Source organism: Hemiscyllium ocellatum, chromosome 2 (assembly GCF_020745735.1).
Source record: "Hemiscyllium ocellatum isolate sHemOce1 chromosome 2, sHemOce1.pat.X.cur, whole genome shotgun sequence".
In the NCBI taxonomy this organism is placed as follows: domain Eukaryota; kingdom Metazoa; phylum Chordata; class Chondrichthyes; order Orectolobiformes; family Hemiscylliidae; genus Hemiscyllium; species Hemiscyllium ocellatum.
The window spans coordinates 65,452,342-65,475,401 of record NC_083402.1 but is presented as its reverse complement, the minus strand read 5'-3'; the positions used below and the strand labels follow the sequence as shown (position 1 = coordinate 65,475,401).

Sequence of the window (23,060 nt, the reverse complement as noted above, 5' to 3'; positions counted from 1 at the left end):
TCAGCATAGTTTTATGAAGGGTAAATCATATGTTTCAGAGTTCTTTGAAGATAAGGCCTTCAGTAAGATGTTCAACAAGGTTCTGAATGGTAGACTGGTTAACAAGATTGGATCACATGGAGTACAGGAAGAAGTAGCCTTTTGGATACAAAATTGGTGAAATGGTAGGAGACAGAGGGTGGTTATGCAGGGTTGCATTTTGGACTGGAGGTCTGTTACCAGATGCTATATATCTATATGACTTTATCATTCTATGTGACAAGCAAAGTGGATAATGGGGATCCTATTGTTGTAGTAGTTTTGCACTTCCAGATGCATTTGATAAAGTGACACACAAAAGGATAGTGCACAAGGTAAGATCACAAAGGAACTGGGGAATACATTAGCTTGGAAGAAGGATTGGCTAACCAACAGAAAGTAGAGACTTGGAATAAATGAGTCTTTTTCTGGGTGGCAAGCTGTAACGAGTAGAGTGCCACAGTGTTCAGTCCTTGATTCCCAACTATTTATAATCTATATTCATGACCTGAATGTAAAGATTGAAGATACTATAGCCAAATTTTTCAGATGACACTAAAATAGTTGTAATGAAGAAGTAAGAAATTTACAAATGCATATGCATAGGTTTGATGAAGTCGCCAAAATTTCAACATACCTAAGTATGGGATTATAGAGTAGAAAGGATGAACAGAAAGGCAACTTACTACCTAAGTGGAGAGAAACATCAGAGTGCTTCCATACAGAGGATCTGGCTGTTCTCCTGCGTGAATCACAGAAAACTCATATGCAAGTACAGCAGAAAATAAGGAAGGCAAATGTAATTTTGGCTAAAGAGACAGAGTATAGAAGTAGGAAGTGTTGCTGCAAATGCACTAGGTATCTGTGAGACTGTGCCTGGAATTTTGTGAACAGTTTTGGTTCTCTTACTTGAGGAGTGATATAGTTGTATTGGAGGCAGTTTAGAGAAAGTTCACTAGATTGATTCCAGAGACGAGGACACTTGTTACCACATAGTCTGCTATTACATGCAATACATTATTAGCCAATAACAGTCCCCATAAATAGCTATTCACCCTCGTAGCCAGATCGTCATCCATTCCTTTGTCCACCTATTCTCTCTTATAAAAATTGAAAGATTGTGAAGAAATATTGAAAGATGTTCTTCTCTCTCTTTGGGCTCTACCCCCACCTATTGTTTACTCGTTACCCCCTCCCCCTCATCGTATCTTCTGCATATAAACGACATTTTCCTAGCCACCATCATTTCTGAGGAAGGGTCACTCGACCCAAAACATTAACTGTGATTTTTCTCTGCAGATGTTGCCAGACCTTCAAAGCTTTTCCAGCAATTATTATTTTTGTTCCAGAGATGAGGGGTTTGTCTTATAAGAAGAGATTGAGTAGATTAGGCTATACTCTATAGTGTATAGAAGAATGAGAGGAAATCTAATTAAGATAAACAAGATGCTAAAGGTGAATGACAAAGTAGATATAGAGAAGACGTTTACTCATATAGAGCAATCTAGAATGAGAGGACATAGTTTTAGGATAAGAAATGGCAGATTTAAAACAGGGATGAGGAGAAATTATTTCTCTCAAAGGGTCATAAATCTGTGGAATTCACTACTTTAGATAGAATATTGGTTCACTGAATAAATTTAAGAGGAGATATTCAGATTTTTCATTATAATGGGTTGAAGGGTTATTGAGAGTAGGCAAGAAAGTAGAATTGAGGTTGTGATTATATCAGCCATGATTGTATTGAATGGCAGAGCAGGCTTGAGTGGCTGAATTTTATTCTTATATCACACAGAAACAGGCCATTCAGCCCAACCAAAGTTGGTAAAACAAAGAACTGTGGCTGGTGGAGATCTGAAATAAAAGCAGAAATTGCTGGCAAAACTCAATAGGTCTAGCAGTATATGTGGGAAGAATGCAGAGTTAACGTTTTGAGTTCAGTGACTTTTCATCAAAACTCACCAGACTAGAAATGTTAACTCTGCTTTTTTCCCCCACAGATGCTGCCATACCTGCTGAGATTCACCAGAAAATGTTTTTTTTAATTCCTGCATCTGTTGGTTTTCATGTTCTACTTGAATATTCACCCACTTGGCCTCTTCTGAATCTATCGGCACAAGCATTCTTTTTTCCTTCCCCCCCTGATGTTCTGTCGACCTTCCCCTTAAAGATACTTATACTATACATTTTAACAGCTTCCTGTGGTAGAGAATTTCACGTTCTCACCATTCTTGGATACAGAAATTCCTTCTTTGATTTTTGATGATGTCTCTGCTGAATAACACCATCTCCCCCCACCTCTCCACCCCCACACCCACCCACTGATATGACATCATTTGGATATTCCTTGAGCTCATTCTCCCAGTCATACCTTATTCCAAGAGGAAGGTCTATTCACACACCCCAGAAGCAGCAGGTTTGTGCAAGTCATGAGATTAGTAAAACGTATTTCAACAACTGACACATCATCCACTGCATACTTTTCAAGTTTGAAAATACCATGGGAAACACCAAAATATCCAGAATTTAACCATAGCCTAAAACAAAAGTAAGCAACTAACCTGTAATCATTGATGATGCTTTTGAATAATACTGATGAGTGTGTATTGGGTTGTGGTAGTAGGATTGGAGTCCATATAGGTTTTTGCATCTTCGTCCTCAAGACAAATTTTACTTTAAAGGGCCATTATTGGTCCAGTGCCATTTGCTTTCTGAAATTGTTTTTCTTTCATTCAAAATCAATTTCATTTTTTTTTCATTTCTAAAATGGGTGTGACACAGCAATGAGTGTCCATCCCTTTGTGTGTGCAAAATACTCCATTGATTTTGTTGCTTTAGGAAGTGTGATATGCTTTTTAGAATATATCTTTTAATCAGTTAGGTGTATTAAATTTGCAAATCATTGAAAATTATGAAACATAATTACATTTTAGTTAACCTCCCTGACAGATTAGTTCCTATTTTATGATTTCATAAGTACTCAGTGATAATAAATGGTGCTTATCAACCATAGAAATGTAAGCTTCTTAGTATTCCATAGCTTGCCTAATTGTCAAATTGGAAAAATGAGTAGATGAATATAGAGCACAATCAAGGACAGATTTTCCGCATTTGATCTCTGGTCACTGCCAAATTAGCTGATCTCATCCAGTGCAGCTGTAGTTGGCTTTTATTACTCATAAGCAAGGAGAAAAGGAAAATTTCTCTTCTGTTTCCAATGCTGATCTATACTCAGTGACTCTTCCTAAAATGCTTATACACAGGATTGAATTCACCATGATTCCCTCTCCTGTAATCAAACAATCTACTGAGTGACATCACACAGAGTATGTGTAGCATCAGACCGTCTTGTGACAGTCATGTGTCAATAAGAAGAAATTTTTCTTTGTGCCAAATTCCAAGTAGAAAGCAAAATGAGGAAATGGTTCAGAGTGATGTCATACCGGTTCATTGGTATATTGACCTATATTGAAATCTATGTGAATAATACAACAAAAACAAAATTGCAGTATTTGAGGCACTGTGACATTTGTGGTCTCTGTTAAAATCATGACTACGAGTTTGAAATTATGGTTTCTTGCAATATAACCTGAATCTCTTCTAAATTCCCTATACTGACATATAACAACCAATACATTTTCCAACTTATATTGCTAAAGAGAAGTTTTTGTTTATTTTATGGGATTTTGGAGGGTCTCAAATCACTTCACTGTTAGCTACCTTTAAAGTAAAATCGCTAGTGTTATGTAGGTACTATGTATGTCATAGTCTAACCGATATCAAATAATACAAATGATTAGTTATTAATCTACTTAAGGACTTAAACAGCTAAAAACACTTTCAAATACCCAGTTCAGTTTCATCACAATGTTTTTTTTATTTATTTCATAGATCAGGATAGTAATTGGTGGATTCGTTATGGAGCAGCATACAGTTTGGCAAAATTCTGCCACATTCTTTATGGTGACAAGAACCAAAAGGGGTTGAGGAATGCTGCATGGGATGCTCTCCAAAAACACCAAAACCTGGAGCAGGATACTCAAGTCTTGGGAGCTATTAAAGTAGCTGAGGTAATTTGAATTACTCCAGTGTATGTGGGTATAGGAAATTGAAACACAGTTTCCATAGTTTCAGTTGGAACCAAACCTGCTTACTCTAATTTAACAAGATATATATTGCGCGTCTAATAATCACTGATATGCTAGAATACACCAAGCTTGTATTATCCTTACCACATTCCACAGGATAATGTAGCAATTGAAACCAGGATATTCAGCTCTTCAAGTCTGTTAAGGCCCTCAGTTAGGTCGTGGCCAATTTGTAGCTCAACTACGTTTCCTATAAGGCAGTGGCAGAATGAGAATGTCATTCAAGCAGTGACACCCCGGCCCTGGGTATGGGTACATAATCCACTGCAGCAGCTAGTGGAGTTTAAATTTAATAAATATGCAATTAAAATCTAGTCCCAGTATTGGTCACCATGAAACTATTGTAAATTATTATATAAACCTGCCAACTCAGCTTTACACAAACAGATCTTTGGGCGGCACGGTGGCACAGTGGTTAGCACTGCTGCCTCACAGCGCCTGAGACCTGGGTTCAATTCCCGATTCAGGCGACTAACTGTGTGGAGTTTGCACGTTCTCCCCGTGTCTGCGTGGGTTTCCTCCGGGTGCTCCGGTTTCCTCCCACAGTCCAAAGATGTGCGGGTCAGGTGAATTGGCCATGCTAAATTGCCCGTAGTTTTAGGTAAGGGGTAAATGTAGGGGTATGGGTGGGTTGAGCTTCGGCCGGTCGGTGTGGACTTGTTGGGCCGAAGGGCCTGTTTCCACACTGTAAGTAATGTGAAAAAAAATCTGCCATCCTTTATTGTTCTGTTCTACATGTGACTCCAACCTTATGCCCTCTGAAATGGCTTGGCAAACCATTCAGCTACAAAGTTTGAAAGAAATAACTCTTGATAGACCATCTGACATGCCAATAGAAATGGCAACATGCTACCCAGCCTTTTCAAACCTGCACTGTCCTCCCTATCATTTGGTTACTTGAACTAAACTTGAAACAGTAACAATCTGATAACCCATGGTCACAGATTTGTCCTTTATAGACAATGTCCCAGACATCACCGATATCATCCCTGGGTATATCCTATCCCACCAATAGGACGTCAGAAACAGTGGCACAGTGACACAGTCTGCCCTGAGAGTTCTCATTGAATCTGGGCTCCGTGAAACTTCATGGTATCAGGTCAGATATGGAAAAGGACATTTAACAATTACCTCCCTCAATTAATGAATCAATTCTCTTCCATACTGGATGCCACAGAGAATATACTGAGGGTAGCTACGCCACAGGATGAACTCTGGGTTAATGTCAATCACTAAGAGTGGCTCAGTAGTGATAGCTTGCTAGAAGAGATTTGCAGCATGTGATAAGGATACCAACTAGAGGAAAAAAATCTTTTTGGTCTTGTCCTCAATGATCTACCAGTCACAGATTTTCTTTTCCCCCAGGACAGTATTGGCAGGCGTGATTACCACAGTCCTTATTATTATTGAAGACTTGTGCTTTATAACTAGTCATGCCCCTAGCCAAGCTGTTCCAGTACAGCTACAACACTGACATCTACCTGACAATGTGGGAAATTGCTCAGGTATGTTCTCTCCACAAAAAAAAGGCTGGAGAATTCTAAGCCCCATTAATCTACTCTCAAGCATCAGTAAAGTGATGGAAGTTGTTGTTGACAGTCCCATCAAGCAGCAATCAAATATCAATAACCTGTTCTTTGATGCTCAGTTTGGGCTATGCCAGAGCCATTTGGCGCAAGAGCTTATTATAGTATTAGTCCAAACATGGACAATAGAGCTGTCCTAAAGTGGTGAGGTGAGAATATGGCATCAAGAAGCCTAGAAAAGCTGATGTCATTGGAATTCAGGGCAAGTCTCCCTATTGATTGGAGTCGTATCTGGCACAAAGGAAGATAGTTGTGGTCGTGAGAGATCGATCATTTCAGTCCTAGGACATTGCTGCAGGAATTCCTCAGGCTGGTGTCTTAGGCTTAATTATTCTCAGTTGCTTTATCAAAAACAGGTGTTACATCATAAAGTCAGAAGCAGTTATTAACTAATGATTGTGTAATATTAAGTACCATCATAAATCCTCAAATACTGAAGGAATTTGCACAATTTGCAGCCAATCCTGGACAACATTCAGATTTGGACTGATAAGTGGCAAGTAACATTCGCACCACACAAGTTTCAGGCAATGACGATCTCAAGCAAGAGACAATCAAACCATTCTAATTTTTACTCATTCATGGAATATGTACATTGTTGGCTAGACCAGCAGTTATTACTCAAATCTAATTGCTCAAAAGACTGTTAGGAGTCATCCACACTGCTATGGATTTGGAGTTATATTAGACCAAATCAGGTAACTATGGCAGACTTCTTCCCTGAAGGGCATTAGTGAAGCAGAGGGTTTTTACAACTTTCAATAGCTAGCATTTAATTTCACATTTTATTGAATTTAAAGTTCACCATCTGCCATCAGAACTATTTTTTAATCACCTGCATGTGAGTTTTATATTTGTTGCCCGTCCTTAGTTGCCCTTAAGAACGCGGTGGTGAGCTGCCTTCTTGAATTGCTGCAGTCCATGTTGTAAGTATTTTACAATGCTCTTCAGCAGGGAATTCCAGGATTTTGACCCAGCAACACTGAAGAAACTGCAATGTATTTCCAAGTCAGGATAGTGTGTTGCTTGGAGGGGAAATTGCAGGTGATAGTTCTCCCATGTAACTGCTGCCTTTGTTCTTCTAGTTAGAAATGGCTGTGAGTTTAGAAAGTGCTGTCTAAGGAACTACTGCTTTTGATGGTCAGTGACAGAGAGAGTGGATGTTTGTGAAAATGATGCCAATCAAGTAGGTTGCTTTAACTTGGATGATGTCAAGACGTTTGAGTGTAGTTGGCACTGCATTCATCCAGGTAAGTGGGTAGTATTCCATCGCGGTCCTGACTTCTGACTTGTAAATGGCAGACCACCTGCAACTTCTCTTCCAGATGACACACCATTCTGAGGTGGAACAATGTTGCCATTCCTTCACTGTTGGTGGTCTAAAACATATATTTATATCACACCTTTTACAACCTCAGATGTTACTAAGCATTTCACAGCCAATGTAATCATATTCAAACATATTCATTGCCATGGTTTACACAGAAATCTTGCAAACAAATAACAAGGAGTTAAATTCCTAGATAATTTGTTTTGCTGAGGTTGATTAAAGGATAACTATCACTCAGTGCAATGGGAAAATTGTTTTGCCTTTTACAGTTTGCCATGAGAACTTCATGGTTACCTAACATGACAAGCACGTCTTCAATTTAACATCTGAATTGAAGCTATAACCTTCTTCCTCAGAGTGTTTCCATTGAGTTGTCCTCTAAAGGATGAGTAGAACAGAATTACAATCATAGACCACAAAATCTGCTCCGTTTTCTCGTCTCTGATTTGTGTTAGTACTGGATTTCCAAAGAGGTTCACTACATCTGCCACATTCTTAATGGCGAAGCTGTAAAAAACTGGGGAAGTAAATAATGATTGACAATATATCTTCATTTCAAACTTATTTCCCAGTGTTACTCACATGTAACTGATGAATGAATATAACTTATCCAGGCTAGGGAAGGTGATGGCCTAGTGGTATTATCACTGGATTATTAATCCAGAGATCCAAGTAATGTTCTGGGTACCTGGGTTTGAATCCTGCCACGGCAGATGGGGAATCTTAATAAAAATCTGGAATTAAGAATCTAATGATGACCATGAATCCATTGCTGATTGTTGGAAAAGCCCGTCAGATTCACCAAAGTCATTTAGGGAATGAAACTGCCATCCTTAAATGGTTTAGCTATATGTGACTCCAATGTGATTGACTCTTAACTGCCCTCTGGGCAATTAGGGATGGCAATAAATGCTGGTCTAGCTAGTGGTGTCCTCATCCTGTGAATTAATTATTTTTTAAAAAGCTGCACTTGATTAGTATTGTTGATCTTTCTTTAAATTTCCTAGGCAGAGTTAAATGGCCCAATAAATCCTTTCATCAGTAAAAGCTCTAAAACATCACCATCTCTCAGGAACTCAGTAGCAGTTCATTTTCTGGGTTGGCGAATAGCTAGCATTCTGTCTCAGCTTTGCCTGCCTCCTGTGGTTCCTCATACCGTTTTCCCTCGGATGTTGCCACAACGGCCAATTCGTTCAAGGTCTCCACTTCCGAAACAAGTGAACATAGAAAAGAAAATGGCACGTCTTTCGCTCAGGTAAGAGTAAATTTAACATTGTATTCCATGGGCAGAATCTGATAGGGGCCTGAATAATGTGGACTATGGTAAGAAATGCAGCAGAATCGTGTGAAAAATCCAACAAGGCCAAATCGACATTGCCAGACACTGAGGCAAGATTCACAATTGGCAGCAGTGAGTGACCTATTAAGAGGGATTATTGTTTGCTCATAATCTTATTAAATACAGATTTCACTTTATTAAAATGCAGCTTCCTATCTTATCACCTGCTGTGAGTGAACTACACTCAGGATTCTTGACATGGAAGTCAAAAGAGGAATTGCTGACTTCAGCTCATTACTGACTCAGATATCTCAGTTATTGGACATCAGGAACAAAAACGTCAGGGCCTGGTCCATGGGCACTTGCTACATTCACTCCATATTCACAGGCAATGGCATCAGCCATGTCAGCCTCTTGAAACCCCTCATGCCACATCTCCAACCCACTGAGAGTACACTTGTACACTTCAGTGCTGCACTTCATGGTGCAATGGAAACTACCATTGTAATTCTCCAGCATGGACACTTTGCGCATGGTGACAACCAATCAACTCATAGTCTGGGGCTAGAGTGCATTTCTATCCTGTTTTCTTGCTGTCATAGTGCTTGCTGATTTTGAGACTACCCGGATGCTCTCAGCATCCCTACTTTGCCTGACCTTTTTTATGCCTTAGCCCTCAGGCAGAATTACCAGGATTACTGATGTATTTATTGCTTGCCCTTTATCGAAGACACAAAGCCAGGGAGTTTGTCATATTTGCCAACAGTCCTAGCTTGCTTGCCTTCATTGCTTAGATCATTAAGTATAAGAGTCAGGACATCAAGCGGTTGTCCAGGACGTTGGTGAGGCCACTTTTGGAATAATGTGTACAGTTCTGGTTGTCTTGTTATAAGAAGGAAATTATTAAATTGGAGAGGATTCAGAAAAAAATTTTACGAAGATATTTCCAGGACTGGAGGGTTTGAATTATAAGGAGAGGCTGGAAGGGTTGGGACTTTTTTTTTCAGTGGAGTGTAGGAGGATGAAGGATGACATTATAGGTGTTTATAAACCTGTGAAAGACATAGAAAAGATGAATAGCAAAGATCTTTTCCCTACCGTAGGGGAGTTCAAAGCTGGAGGGCATTTTTTAAGGTGAGAGGAGAAAGATTTAAAAGAAACTTAAGGGGCAACTTGTTCACACAGTGGGTGGTTTGTATGTGAAATAAACTGCCAAAGGAAGTGGTAGATGCAGGTAGTTACAACATTTAAAAGACATTTGGACAGGTACATAAATAAGAAAGGTTTAGAGGGATTTGGGCCAAATACAGGTAAGTGGGAGTAGTTTAGTTTGGGAAAGTTGGGAAGCATTTGTGAGGTGGACCAAATGATCTCTTTCCATACTGTATGACTCCATCACTCGATAAGGCAGATAACCTTCAGTCAGTAGGTGCTGGCACAATACGTCACGGGTAGCCTCAGATACCAGTCCAGAGGATTAGACATGGTTAATCAGGCACTAGCAGTGGTAAAAACAGTGCAGATGCTGGAAACCAGATTCTGGATTAGAGGTGCTGGAAAAGCACAGCAGTTCAGGCAGCATCCGAGGAGCAATAAAATTGACGTTTCGGGCAAAAGCCCTTCAGCAGTGGTCAAAGTCAAGATTATCTCTTCATAAGGAGTGAGGAGCCACATGTTAGGCAGTCCACCACCCATCTTGACACTTTCTGCTCCATATTGACTGGGACTCAAGTAGAGAGAATCCCTACAGTGTGGAAACAGGTCATTTGGCCCAACTAGTCCACACTGACCCTCTGAGGAGTAACCCTCCCAGACCCATTCCCTTACCTATTACTTATTCTGCATTTACCCCTGACTTATGCGCCTAAATTACACATCCCTGAACACTATGGGAAATTTAGCATGGCCAATTCACCTAAGCTAGGCAAAAGTGTGGACTGCTGATGCTGGAAATCAGAGTCTAGATTAGAGTGGTGCTGGAAAAGCACAGCTGGTCAGGAAGCATCTGAGGAGCAGGAAAATCAACGTTTTGGGTAAAAGTCCTTCATCAGTCCTTTTGCCCGAAAGGTCGATTTTCCTGCTCCTCAGATGCTGCCTGACCGGTTGTGCTTTTCCAGCACCACTCCAATCCAGAATTCACCTAAACTGCACATCTTTGGACTCCCTTAGTACCAGGGGCCGAGATAGTGCAGAATTTGTTAGGTACCTCCAGGAAGGCTTTTTTGAAATAAAGTGTAGATAGTCCAATTAGGGAAGGGGCCAATAGACCATACTAGATCTTGTATCAGGAAATGAACCTGACCAGGTGATCGAAGTTTCACTGGGGGATGGGGTACGGGGCTGCATTTTGGGAACAGTGATCATAATTCTGTAAGTTTAAGATAGTTAAGGATAAGGGTAAGACTAGTTGTCAGACGAAAATGCTAAATTGGAAGGCAAATTACAAATGCATTAGGCAGGAGCTGGGAAAAATAGATTGGGGTGGCTTTCTTTGAGATAAATCCACATCTGATTTGGGAATCTTTTAAAGCCCAGTTGATCAAAATTCAGGACCATCATGTTTCTGTGATGATAAAGGATAAGGATGGCAACATTTGGGAATCCTTGATAATAAGAGATATTGAAAGTTTAGTCAAAATGAGAAAGGTAGCATATGTAAGGTTTAGGAAACAGAAATCAGACAAGGCTCTTGATGGTGCAAGCAGGAAAGAACTTAAACAAAGAATTAGAGGGCCTAAAGGGGCCATGAGATGTCCTTGGCAAGTAGGAAGAATCCCAAGGCATTTTATACATATATTAGGAGCAAGAGCATGTATATGGAAATGGTAGGTCCAATCAAGGACAAAGGGTGGTATTCATGGGTGGAGCCAGAGGAAATGGATAAGGTCCTTAATGAGTACTTGGAGTTGGTATTCACCAAGGAGGAGAACATAGATGATGGTAAGATTAGGGAGAGGTATTCTAGGGCATGTTGATATTAAGAAGGAGGAGGTATTGTGTCTTGAAAAGTATTAAGTTAGATAAGTCCCCAGGTCCTGATGGAATCTATTCCAGGATATTGAAGGAGGCAAGGGAGGAGATTACTGGGGCCTTGACAGAGATCTTAGTATTCTCTTTTGTCACAGGCAGGATACCAGAAAGCTGAAGAATAGTCAATAACAGGGATTATCCAGGAAATTATAGGCCAGTAAGCCTTACATTAGTGGTAGGGAAATTATTGGAGAAGACTCTTAGGGACAGAATTTACTTGAATTTGGAAAACAATAGACTTTTTAGCGATATTCAATTTGGCTTTATGCTGTAGAAGTCTTGTCTCACAATTTGATTGAGCTTTTTAAGGAAGTGACGAAGATGATTGATGAGGGTAGGGCAGTGGATGTTGTCCACATGAACTTCACTAAAACATTTGACAAGGTCCCTCATGGTAGACTGGTCCAGAAAATTAAGTCACGTGGGATCCATGGTGAGATGATAAGTTTGAGATGTAATCGTCCTGATCATAGAGAACAGAGAGTAGTTATGGAAGCATGCTTTTCTAACTGGGGGTCTGTGACCAGTGGTCTTCTGCAAAGATTAGTTCTGGGACCTCTACTGTTTGTAATATATATATATGATTTGGATGAAAATACAGAAGATTTTATTAGTAAGTTTGCAGATGATACAGAAATTGGTGGAGTTTGTATGGTGAGGAAAATTGTTAAATAATACAGCATAACATGGATCTGCTGGAGAGATGGCCAGAGAAATGGTAGATGGAGATTAATTTGGGCTAGTATGAAATAATTCTTTTTGGGAGGTCAGCTGCAAAAGGAAAATATACAGTAAATCACAGGATCCTTAGGAGCATTGATATACAGAGGGATCTTGGGATCCAAATTCACAGCTCCCTGTAAGTGCCAACACAAGTGGATAGGGTGGTAAAGAAAATATACAGCATGCTTGTCTTCATCAGCTAGGACACTGAGTATAAAAGTTGGCAAGTCATGTTACAGCTGTATAAAACTTTTGTGTGCATTTCTGGTTGGCACACTATGGGAATGATGTGGAAGCTTTGGAGAGGGTGCAAAAAAGATTTACCAAGATGCTTCCTTGATTGGAGTGAGTTAGCTGTAAGAAAAGGTTGAATAAAGTTAGAATGTTTTTGCTAGAGCATTGGAGGCTGAAAGGTGACCTGATAGAACTGTATAAAATTGTGAGAGGCATGGATAGGGTGATTAGTCTGCATCTTTTTGCCCAGGGTGGACATGTCAAATACCAGGGGCATAGTTTTAGGGTTAAAAGGGGCAAGTTTAAAGGAGATGTACAAGACAAGTTTTTTTTTACACAGAAGGAGGTAGGTGCCTAAAATGTGCTGCCAGGGAGGTGGTAGATGCAGATACAATACCAATGTTTCAGAGACATTCAGACAGACACATGAACAGGCACAGAATATAAAAGATATGGACCATGGGCTAGTAGATAGGTTTACTTTAGAATGGCATTATGCTGGATAAGGAACTGTTCCTGTGCTGTGCTGTTTTATGTTCTATGTTCTGTTATGGGATATTTTCCTCCTAGAGAATAGAGGATAAAATAGTGCAGAGGTGGGGCGTCCACTGCCCATGCAACCAGCAGTGGAGCTGAAATGTTGATTCTGCTTTGTCTCCACAGATGCTACCAGACCTGCTGAGTTTCTCCAGCAATTTCTGTTTTCGTTTCACTCTTTGGCAGGTTGCTCTAGCTGAAAAGGGTGAATTGAATGTCAGTGAGCAATGACCTCTGAATGTACCTAACAGAGTTTTGTTAGTTTTAGAGTTGGGGTTGTGAACAAATTAAAAAAGACTACACTTTTATTTCATTGCTTTCCAACTCAAATAAGTAGAAAGAAAGCATTAAAAAGACAACAATGAAAAAAAGAAATGCTGTAAGTAGCAAAGTTATAAATATTTGGAAAGAAAAAAGTGAGTTTAATGGCTAATTATTGGCACTAAACTAAAGTCAAAGGGTCTATGGTTGAATTATAAACCCAACTTTTCTAACAGATGTCTATATTTTTTGTTCTAATTATGGTATATATGTGAATAGTGTTTTGCCTAAATATGTCAAAAGAAGGTGAAGTGAGGGTTAGGGTCTGCCATCGATGTGATATACATTTCTCAATATGAGCAATGAGAGCTGGACAGGTTCGTGATCCCTTCATTAGGCATGGCCAAACATGTATATGGCAGATTCTGGAGATAGTTAATTCTGGTTTTGTATTTTTGTTATTCCAAGAATTCTGTGCCGTATTCTCCTGAAATGCTTTCTACATTGACATGCCCATTGGCTACAAGTTTGCAGTACATTTTTGATAGAGTGATGTCCAGTAGACATCTTACTGTAGGTGTACAATCAGGAGTCTGTTCTAGAACCTCAATGTTCATATTCCAGCTAATAGTCTCCAGATCTTTATACGTGAAGTCTACGTTCTTGTGGCAGAGGAAATACCTGGATAACCCAAAGGCAATCCATAAATATCCAGACAATAAATTATCTGCCATTTACCTGTTCCCAGTTATAAATAACTCAGTCACATTTACCAATAGACCCACATTCACTTTAACTTCTCTCTCTCTCATTTTTTATATCTATACCAATTGCCTTCTCACATAGGCCTGCTCTCCAATATGCTTCACAGTGATGCTGACTTGGTTAACACCTACCAGTGTTGTGTCATTCAGTTCTGTCTAGAATATTTGTCTATAGTTACAATGATTTAAAATTGAGTAATGGATAGATACTGCTCCATTAGTTGTCATGTTTATTTTAAATAAGTTTTCATGAAGAAAATTTAACAGTTCTTTTGACAGATGTTTTGTTATTTCCAAATAAGCAAGAAATATGATTTTTATAAGTCCGGATACATAGCAATGGAAGTGTTGCTCTTATTCACCCCTTTTCTTATGATCAGCTTTCAAAATATACTAACATTATCAGTGAGTGATTCACAATGATAATCTAAAGTAGCCCTTAACAAATTGTTCCACTGCAATATTTCATAGGATTAACGAAAGTAGCTATGTGGACGAAATTAACAGAAGAATTAGTTATAATCTTCATACTTGCTACATTATGTTAAGAAGAAGTTGTTGAATAAATTGGATAAATATTTATCTGCTCGGGTGACTAGTTTAAGATACTTTATAATTTCTATTGTAGCATTCTGAATTTGTACTTGTCTCATATAACTGGGTTGAGTGCATTTAAATGTGTAAACTAGTATTAAGTGCAACTAAACCTTAATTATTTAAAGTTACGTAAAATGCAATGTATTTCCTGAATCATCATGCTCAGTACTTACTTGTATATTTCTGGGCTATTTTTATTTCAAATGAAGTTATTTAATAGTGCAAAGAATGAATCAGAGTGAGCAGTTTAACTTGGTACCAGCTACTTCCGGGGAATTCAATCCTAAAGTGACACACAAAACACAATATGATGGTGGAAATCAGATCAACCCTTCTCTGTTTTGTAAATGTTTGTAGATTTAATTAAATACCATTTCCTTAGGCAACGCTCACAGTAAAACCAAGATTTCCCCATCACCTTATAGTGCTGAATATAACACACTCTTTGATTCTTCTCGATTTCTTTTGAGATTAAATTAACCTAATTATGCATATCGTGTTTATTTCAGACAAGAAATAACATTAGCACAAGATCATGAATTATTGCCTGATTTTAACACTCGAACAAATTTCAATCTGCGAAGAATAGTGGAAGATCAGGTAATTTACTTTGCCAGTAAAACTCATTGAGAGTAATTATAAGTTATATTGGTATTCTTTTTGCTTCTAAAAAGCTGCATATTTTAATTGAATCTTATCAGTTCAGTTAAAAAAATGTCATTTGTTGGACCAACACAGTGCTATGCTAATTGCTGCAATGTTATTCTTTATAAGAAGACCAAAACTTTTGTACCTGAATGATTACAACATCAGCAAACAATTTACACAGATCTTGGAATGAAATGCTCCAAGGTTACTAAGGAAATATTGTACCATGCCATCAATCAACAATTGAGAACAATAAATTGATGAAAGTACATTCATATTGCAATATTTATACTCATGAAAAATCCATGATGCTTTCAATTATTTTCTTTGACATTCTTGACGAACAATAATCTTTCAACATTGAAACTTAAATTGACTCACAATCCGCAACTCTTTTGAGGATTGTGTTCCAGATTTCTCTCTTTCCATGTAATAAACAGTTATTTTGTCAATTTTAACCTGTCTGCAGTGTGTGACTCAGTTGAGTTCACTGCCCTCCTCAGATGTCTTTCCTCAATTGTCCATTTTGGTGGGACTGTATGTGCCTGTCCCAATATGATTTAATAATAACAAGGGAATTACCTGCTCTACAATAGTTTGCTGATGGCACTGACAACATGGAGTCCATTTCTGCACATAACCTCTTGGGTTCCCCAAGGATCTTAGTCTCCTCCTATTTCTCAGCTAACCTTGGTAATGTAATCCAAAAACACTTCAGGTTTCATATGCCAACATCCACGTCTGTCTCAATACCAGTTCTCTCAACCTCATTTAAATCATTTCACTCTATGTTGCCAGGATGCTCGTCTGACATCCTGCACAAAAGCAAAACGCTTGGATGATGGAAATCTGAAATAGAATAAGGAAATGCTGGAAATACTTGGTAGGTCTGACAGTATCTGTGTCTAGATTAGAGTGTTGCTGGAAAAGGACAGCAGGTCAAGCAGCATCCGAGGAGCAAGAAAATCGATGTTTCAGGCAAAAGCCCTTCATCAGGAATATCTGTGGAGAGAGGAGCAAAATTAATATTACAGGTTGATGATCTATTGACATGATCCACATGATCTGACAAATGGTTATTGACCTAAAACATTATCTCTTTTTCTCTCTGCATAAACACTGCCAGATCTACTGAGTATTTCCAGCATTTTCTGATCTTATATCCAAGAGCCAGTACTAGATAAGCAGAAAATTCCTCCTAGTGAAATTTGGAAAGTCGTCAGTCATTGTCTGTGTTCCCTAGTCATTGATTCCATCTTTCTCTGTAAAAACTATCTGTGGCTCAACCAGACAATTGTCAACCTTGGTCCTGTATTTGATCCCTTCAAAACACATACCTACACTGTCATGAATGTTACTGATTTCAACTTCCCTAACAGTACCAACACTGCCCTTGGCATAACTATATGCTGCTGACACCTTCATTCATTCATTACTATAATGAATTTTGTAAGATGGTTATAGTTTGGGACTTTGCCTATAGTTTAGGGTAAAATTAAGGAATTAAGAATGTAAGTAATAGGAGGAGGAATAGATATTCAGCCTATATTTCCACTACCTGAGCGAAAGATAGGGACAGTTAGACCTGCGACTTAAGCAAAAAGGTGCTGGTCTTACAGCTGTCCACGCACTACACAAGTGACAATTTACATCTAGGTTGAAGAGACTGAGTTTGTGAGAATTTAAACAAAATTGGAAGATTTGAATAGTTTAATTACAGGGGAGAATCCCCAATTTATCCTTGCTGTGAAATAGCTGTCTCTTGCAGTATCACCTAGAAAGATCTGGTGGTCTTTCTGACTGGTGGGGGAAGAGAGTTAATCATCCCTGAAGGCACTGCACCAACACACAATACCTGTACCAACAAACCAAGTCCCTGACCTTCCCCCTAACCAAACATAAATCCATATCATTTTCTCCAAGTTTCCAATTCCAGACTCTCATTTATTCTTCTTGTGATGTAGCTTTTGGAAGTCCATTTAGACAGCAACCAATTTCTTACTCATGCTTGTAATAATTTCCTTATAAAATTGAATGAGATTAATGAGAAATGACTTGTCCACATTAATCCATACTGATGCTCTTTGATCAGTTAATTCTTGTCCCAATGTTAGATCATTTTGTCGAAGAAAGCTGGAGTTCTATTATTCATAATTTCAAAAGGACATGTAACCTCTCAGTAAAATAAATATTTAATATTGCATTTGATATTTTAAAAAAGGTATCTTCCAAATATCACAAGTGAACTATGATATATAGCCATTCTTCTGAAGTATTTGCAAGAGTCATTTAAAAAAAAACTTTTTCTGATCAACTTATTCAGAGATGTTAGTGCATTTCTCTGTAATGTGTGGGGATTTAGTAATGTACATTTTTAATACTGTATATTTTACTTACAGCTAACCAACTACTTACTTTTTTCTCAACACGTATACATGTTCTAAAAGCTGCAGGTGTGAACCAGCAAAGCTAAATAGATAAGTTATAGAGTCATAGAGTCAGAGACATGCACAGCATAGAAGCTGTGGTCCAGCCCATCCATGCCGACCAGATATCCTAACCTAATCTAGTCCCATTTACCAGCACCTAGCCCATATCCCTCTAAACCCTTCCTTTTTCATATACCCATCCAGATGCCTTTTAAATGCTGTAATTGTACTAGCCTCTACCACATCCTCTGGCAGCTCATTCCATGTACGCACCACCCTCTGTGTGAAAACGTTGCCCTTTAGGTATCTTTTATACCTTTCCCCGCTCACCCTAAACCTTTGTCCTCTTGTGATGGACTCCCCCACCCTACAGAAAGGACTTTGTCTATTTATCCCATCCATGCCCCTCAGGATTTTATAAACCTCTATAAGTTCACCTCTCAGTCTCTGACACTCCAGAGAAAACAATGCCAGCCTATTCAGCCTCTCCCTGTAGCTCAAATCCTCCAACCCGGCAACATCCTTGTAAATCTTTTCTGAACCCTTTCAAGTTTCGTAGCATCCTTCTGATAGGAAGAAAACTAGAATTGCATGCAATATTCCAAAAGTGGCCTAACTAATGTCCTGTACAGCTGTAACATGACCTCCCATCTCCTGTACTCAGTACTCTGACCAATAAAGGAAAGCATACCAAATGCCTTCTTCACTATCCTATCTACCTGCAACTCTATTTTCAGGGAACTATGAACCTGCACTTCAAAGTCTCTTTGTTCAGCAACACTCCCTAGGGCCTTACCATTAAGTGTATAAGTCCTGCTAAGATTTGCTTTTCCAAAATGCAGCACCTCACAGTTATCTAAGTTAAACTCCATCTGCCACTCCTTGGCCCTTTGGCCCATCTGATTAAGATCCTGTTGTACACCGAGATATTCTTCTTCGCTGTCCACTACACTCCAATTTTGGTGTTATGTGCAAACTTACTGACTATACCTCCTATGTTCACATCCAAATCATTTATATAAATGACAAAAAGCAGTGGACCCAGCTTGTGACACACCACTGGTCACAGGCCTCCAGGCTGAAAAGCAACCCTCCACCACCATCCTCTGTCTTCTACTTTGAGCCAGTTCTGTATCCAAATGGCTGTCTCCCTTATTCCATGAGATCTAACTTTGCTAACCACTCTTCCATGAGGAACTTTGTTGAACGCCTAACTGAAGTCCATATAGATCACGTCTACCACTCTGCCTTCATCAATCCTCTTTGATACTTATTCAAAATACTCAATCAAGTTCATGAGAAATTATTTCCCACACACAAAGCCCAATAATATTCCTTTAACATGTTTTATAATCCTTAACTTTGGATTATAACTCATGTTTAGAGTTAGCACTACTACCTCACAGTGCCAGGGACCCAGGTTTGAATCCACCCTTGGACAACTGTCTGGATCGAGTTTGCAAGTTCTCCTGTGTCTATGTGGGTTTCCTCCACAGACACAGTTACAGGATGGTCTTAGCTGGGAGTTAAATATCCAGGGGTATCAGACTATTTGAAAGAACAGACAGGAAGGTAACAGAGGTGGTGATTAGATTAGATTAGATTACTTACAATGTGGAAATAGGCCCTTTGGCCCAACAAGTCCACACCAACCCACCCAGACCATTTACCCCTTCACCTAACACTACGGGCAATTTAGCATGGTCAATTCACCTAACCTGCACATTTTTGGACTATGGGTGGAAACCGGGGCATCCGGAGGAAACCCACGCAGACACGGGGAGAATGTGCAAACTCCCCACAGACAGTTGCCTGAGGCAGGAATTGAACTGGTCTCTGGCATTGTGAGGCAGCAGTGCTAACCACTGTGCTGCCCACTATTCAAGGACGACATCAGGGAGGTGCTGAGAGTTGATATAGGTTCTAAGGACAATAAGGTTGAATCCATTTGGGTGAAAATTAGAAATTCTAAGAAAAAAGTCAGATAGGTCAGCAAATAATAACATCACGCGTGTGCGGGCAAGAAACAAAGAAATAACTAATGCCTGTAAAAACGTTATGGCAATTATCATGGGGGATTTTAATCTCCATGTCAATTGGTGGGACCAGTTTGGTCAGGGTAATGTTGAGGAGGAGTTTGTTGGGTGTATCCATGATAGTTTTCTTGAAGATTATGTAATGGAACTGATGAGACAGCAAGCTATCCTAGATCTTGTCCTGTGTAATGAGACAGGAATACTTAATGACCTCATAGTTAGGAATCCTCTTGGAAGGAGCGATCACAGTATGGTTGAATTTAGAATACAGATGGCGAGTGTGAAGATACTGTGCTTAAACAAGGGAGACTACAATAGCTTGAGGAAGGAGTTGGCTAAGGTAACAAATACTTCATGGTGGGACAGTTGACAGGCAGTGCAGGACTTTCAAAGCAATTTTTCAAATTGCTCAGCATAAATATATTCCAGTGAAAAGGAAGTTCTGTAAGAAAAGAGGTAATCTGCCATGGGTCTGTAAGGAAATAAGGGAGGCTATCAAATTGGAAGAGAAGGCATACAAAGTGGCCAAACTCAGCAGAAAACTGGAAGATTGGGAAAGCTTTAAAAGTGAACAGAGAGCCACAAAAGAGGCTATAAGAAAAGTCAGATAGAACATGAGAAAAAAACTAGTTCAGAATATAAAGACAAATAGCAAAAGTTTCTATAAATATATAAAATGAAAAAGACTGGCTAAAGTAAACATTGGTTCTTCAGAGAATGAGAAGGGGCATTTAGTCGTGGGATATAATGAAATGACCAAGGCATTGAATTGGTTTTTTTGTGACATATCTTCACAGTGGAGGACTTGAATAACATGCCAATAATTGACAAGGAGACAATGGTTGTTGAGAACCTGAAAACAATCATTATCAATGAAGAGGTAATGTTGGACAAGCTAATGGAGCTAAGGATAGATAAGTGTCCTGGCCCTGATGGAATGCATTCCAGGGTACTAAAAGAGATGGAGAGAGAAATAGCAAGTGCATTTGTGGTAATTTTCCAAAACTTGCTGGACTCTGGGGCAGTTCCAACAGATTGAAAAACAGCAAATGTGACGCCATTGTTTAGAATTAGAAATAGAATCTCTACAGTGTGGAAACAGGCCATTTGGCCCAACAAATCCACACCAACCCTCCGAAGAGATCCCACCCAGACCCATTACCCTACTCTATTACCCTACATTTCCCTGAATAATGCATCTAACCTACATAATCCCTGAAAACTATGGGCAATTTTGATTGGCCAGTTCATCTAACCTGCACATCTTTGGACTGTGGGAGGAAACTGGAGTACTGGGAGGAAACCCACACAGATACTGGGAGAATATGCAAACTCCACACAGCCAGTCGCCTAAAGCTGGAATCAAACCTGGGTCCCTAGTGCTGTGAGGCAGCAATGCTAACCCCGAGCCACCATGCTGCCCGGTAAAAGGGCAGTAGACAAAAGATGAGGAATTATCCGGTTAGCTTAACTTCTGTAGTGGGGAAGATGTTTGAGTCTATTATCAAGGAAGAAATTGCACGGCATCAAGATAGAAATTGTCCCATTGCGCAGATGCAGCATTGGTTCATGAAGGGCAGGTCATGCTTAACTAATCTTTTGCAATTCTGTGAAGACATTATGAGCACAGTGGACAACGGGGACCCAGTAGATGTGGTGTGCTTACATTTCCTAAAGGCCTTCATCAAGGTGCCACATAAGAGGCTTAGTATAAAGATGCATGATGTTAGGGGGAAAGTATTAGCATGGATAGTGGATTTGTTGACTAACAGTAAGCAAAGGGAGGAGATAAATGAGTGCTATTTTGGTTGGCAATCAATGACTAGTGGTGTGCCTCAGGGATCAGTGTTGAGACCACAATTATTCACTGTTTATGCAAATGATAGGGACTATGTGTAGTGTGTCAAAGGTTGCAGATGACACTAAGATGAGTGGAAGTGTGCAGAGGACTGTGAAATCTTGCACAGGAAGATAGGTACTTTAAGTGAGTAGGCAAAGGTCTGACAGATGGAATACAATGTTAGTAAATGTGAAGTCATCCATTTTGGTAGGAGTAACAGTAAAAAGGACTGGTACTTGGATGGTAAAAAGTTGCAGCATGCTACTATACAAAGGGGCCTGGGTGTCCTTATGCATGAATCACAGAAGGTTGGTCTGCAGGTACAACAGGTAATTAGGAAGTCAAATGGAATTTTGTCCTTCATTGCTAAAGGGATTGAGGTTAAAAGCAGGAAGGTTATGTTGCAGCTGTACAGGGTGCTGGTGAGGCTACACCCGGAGTATTGCGTGCAGTTTTGGTCTCCATACTTGAGAAAAGGTGGAGAAGGGGGTGCAGAGGAGATTCACTGGGTTGATTCCAGAGTTGAGGGGGTGGCTTCTGAGGGAGACTGAGTAGACTGGGTTATATTCATTGGAATTTAGAAGAATGAGGGGGAATCTTATAGAAACATATAAAATTATGAAGTGAACAGATAAGATAGAAGTAGAGAGGGTGTTTCAACTAGGACAACAGGCATAGCCTCAAAATTAGGGGAAGCAGATTTAGGACTGTTTTGAGAAGCAACTTCTTTACTTAGAGGGTTGTGAATCCATGGGATTCCCTGCCCAGTGAAGTAGTATACTACTTCAGTAAATATTTTTAAAGCTAAGACAGATTTTCTTTGAACAATAAAGGAGTTAAGGGTGACGGTTAGAGGGCAGATAAGTGGAGCTCAGGCCGTGATAAGATCAGCCATGACCTTATTGAATGGTGGAGCAGGCTCGAAGGACCAGATGGCCTACCCCTGCTCCTAGTTCTTATGTTTATTTGTACTCTGGTTTCCTGTCCAAAGATTGTGTTCGATGTTAGGTGGATTGGCCATGCTGAATTACCCTACAGATTGCAAGGATGTGTAGGTTAGCTGCCTTAGCCATGGGAAATGCAGGATTACAGGGATAGGGTAGGGGGATGGGTCTGTGTAGGATGCTTTTCAAAGGGTCAGTGTGGGCTTGTTGGGTTGAATGGCCTGTTTCCACACTGTAGGGATTGTATGATCCTATACTTTTCCTTTCATATGATTACTTCAGAGGTTTCAGTTAATTTTAACTTTGATGATGGTGAACTGACCTTTTTTTGCCATGCTCATAGTTACTTTCTGTTTTATTTTATTATGCTGTTCACATTCTGAGACGGTCTTTTCTGGGGGGAAACAAAAGATTTGGAAGTCTCCTGGCATCACTGACTTCAAATATTGTTCCAAATTCAGTTAAATTTTCATTAAAAGATAGACTCCAACAGCACTTGAAATGCCTTCACTGAACATGACATGCTGTTCTTTGGCATTGGTCTTGTGTTTTCAGCCAGAACCCATTGAACAGGTGCAGCATTTTTGACTCTACAGGAATGTCTTTGCCAAAGGGAATGTGCCAGGATTCAAGTGAGTCAGTAAGGCTACTATCAA

General features: G+C 39.5%; 1 protein-coding gene across 2 annotated transcripts in view; it reads left to right on the top strand.

The window, feature by feature from the left end:
• The window catches only part of tmem232 (transmembrane protein 232), a 134,044-nt gene that overhangs the window by 99,902 nt on the left and 11,082 nt on the right, over window positions 1-23,060 (top strand). For both annotated transcript variants that reach the window (XM_060844391.1, XM_060844383.1), the window contains exons 11-13: window positions 3,910-4,088; window positions 8,090-8,337; window positions 15,017-15,107. In XM_060844391.1, the coding sequence (XP_060700374.1) occupies window positions 3,910-4,088; window positions 8,090-8,337; window positions 15,017-15,107 (518 nt within the window). The remainder of the gene's footprint in view (window positions 1-3,909; window positions 4,089-8,089; window positions 8,338-15,016; window positions 15,108-23,060) is intronic.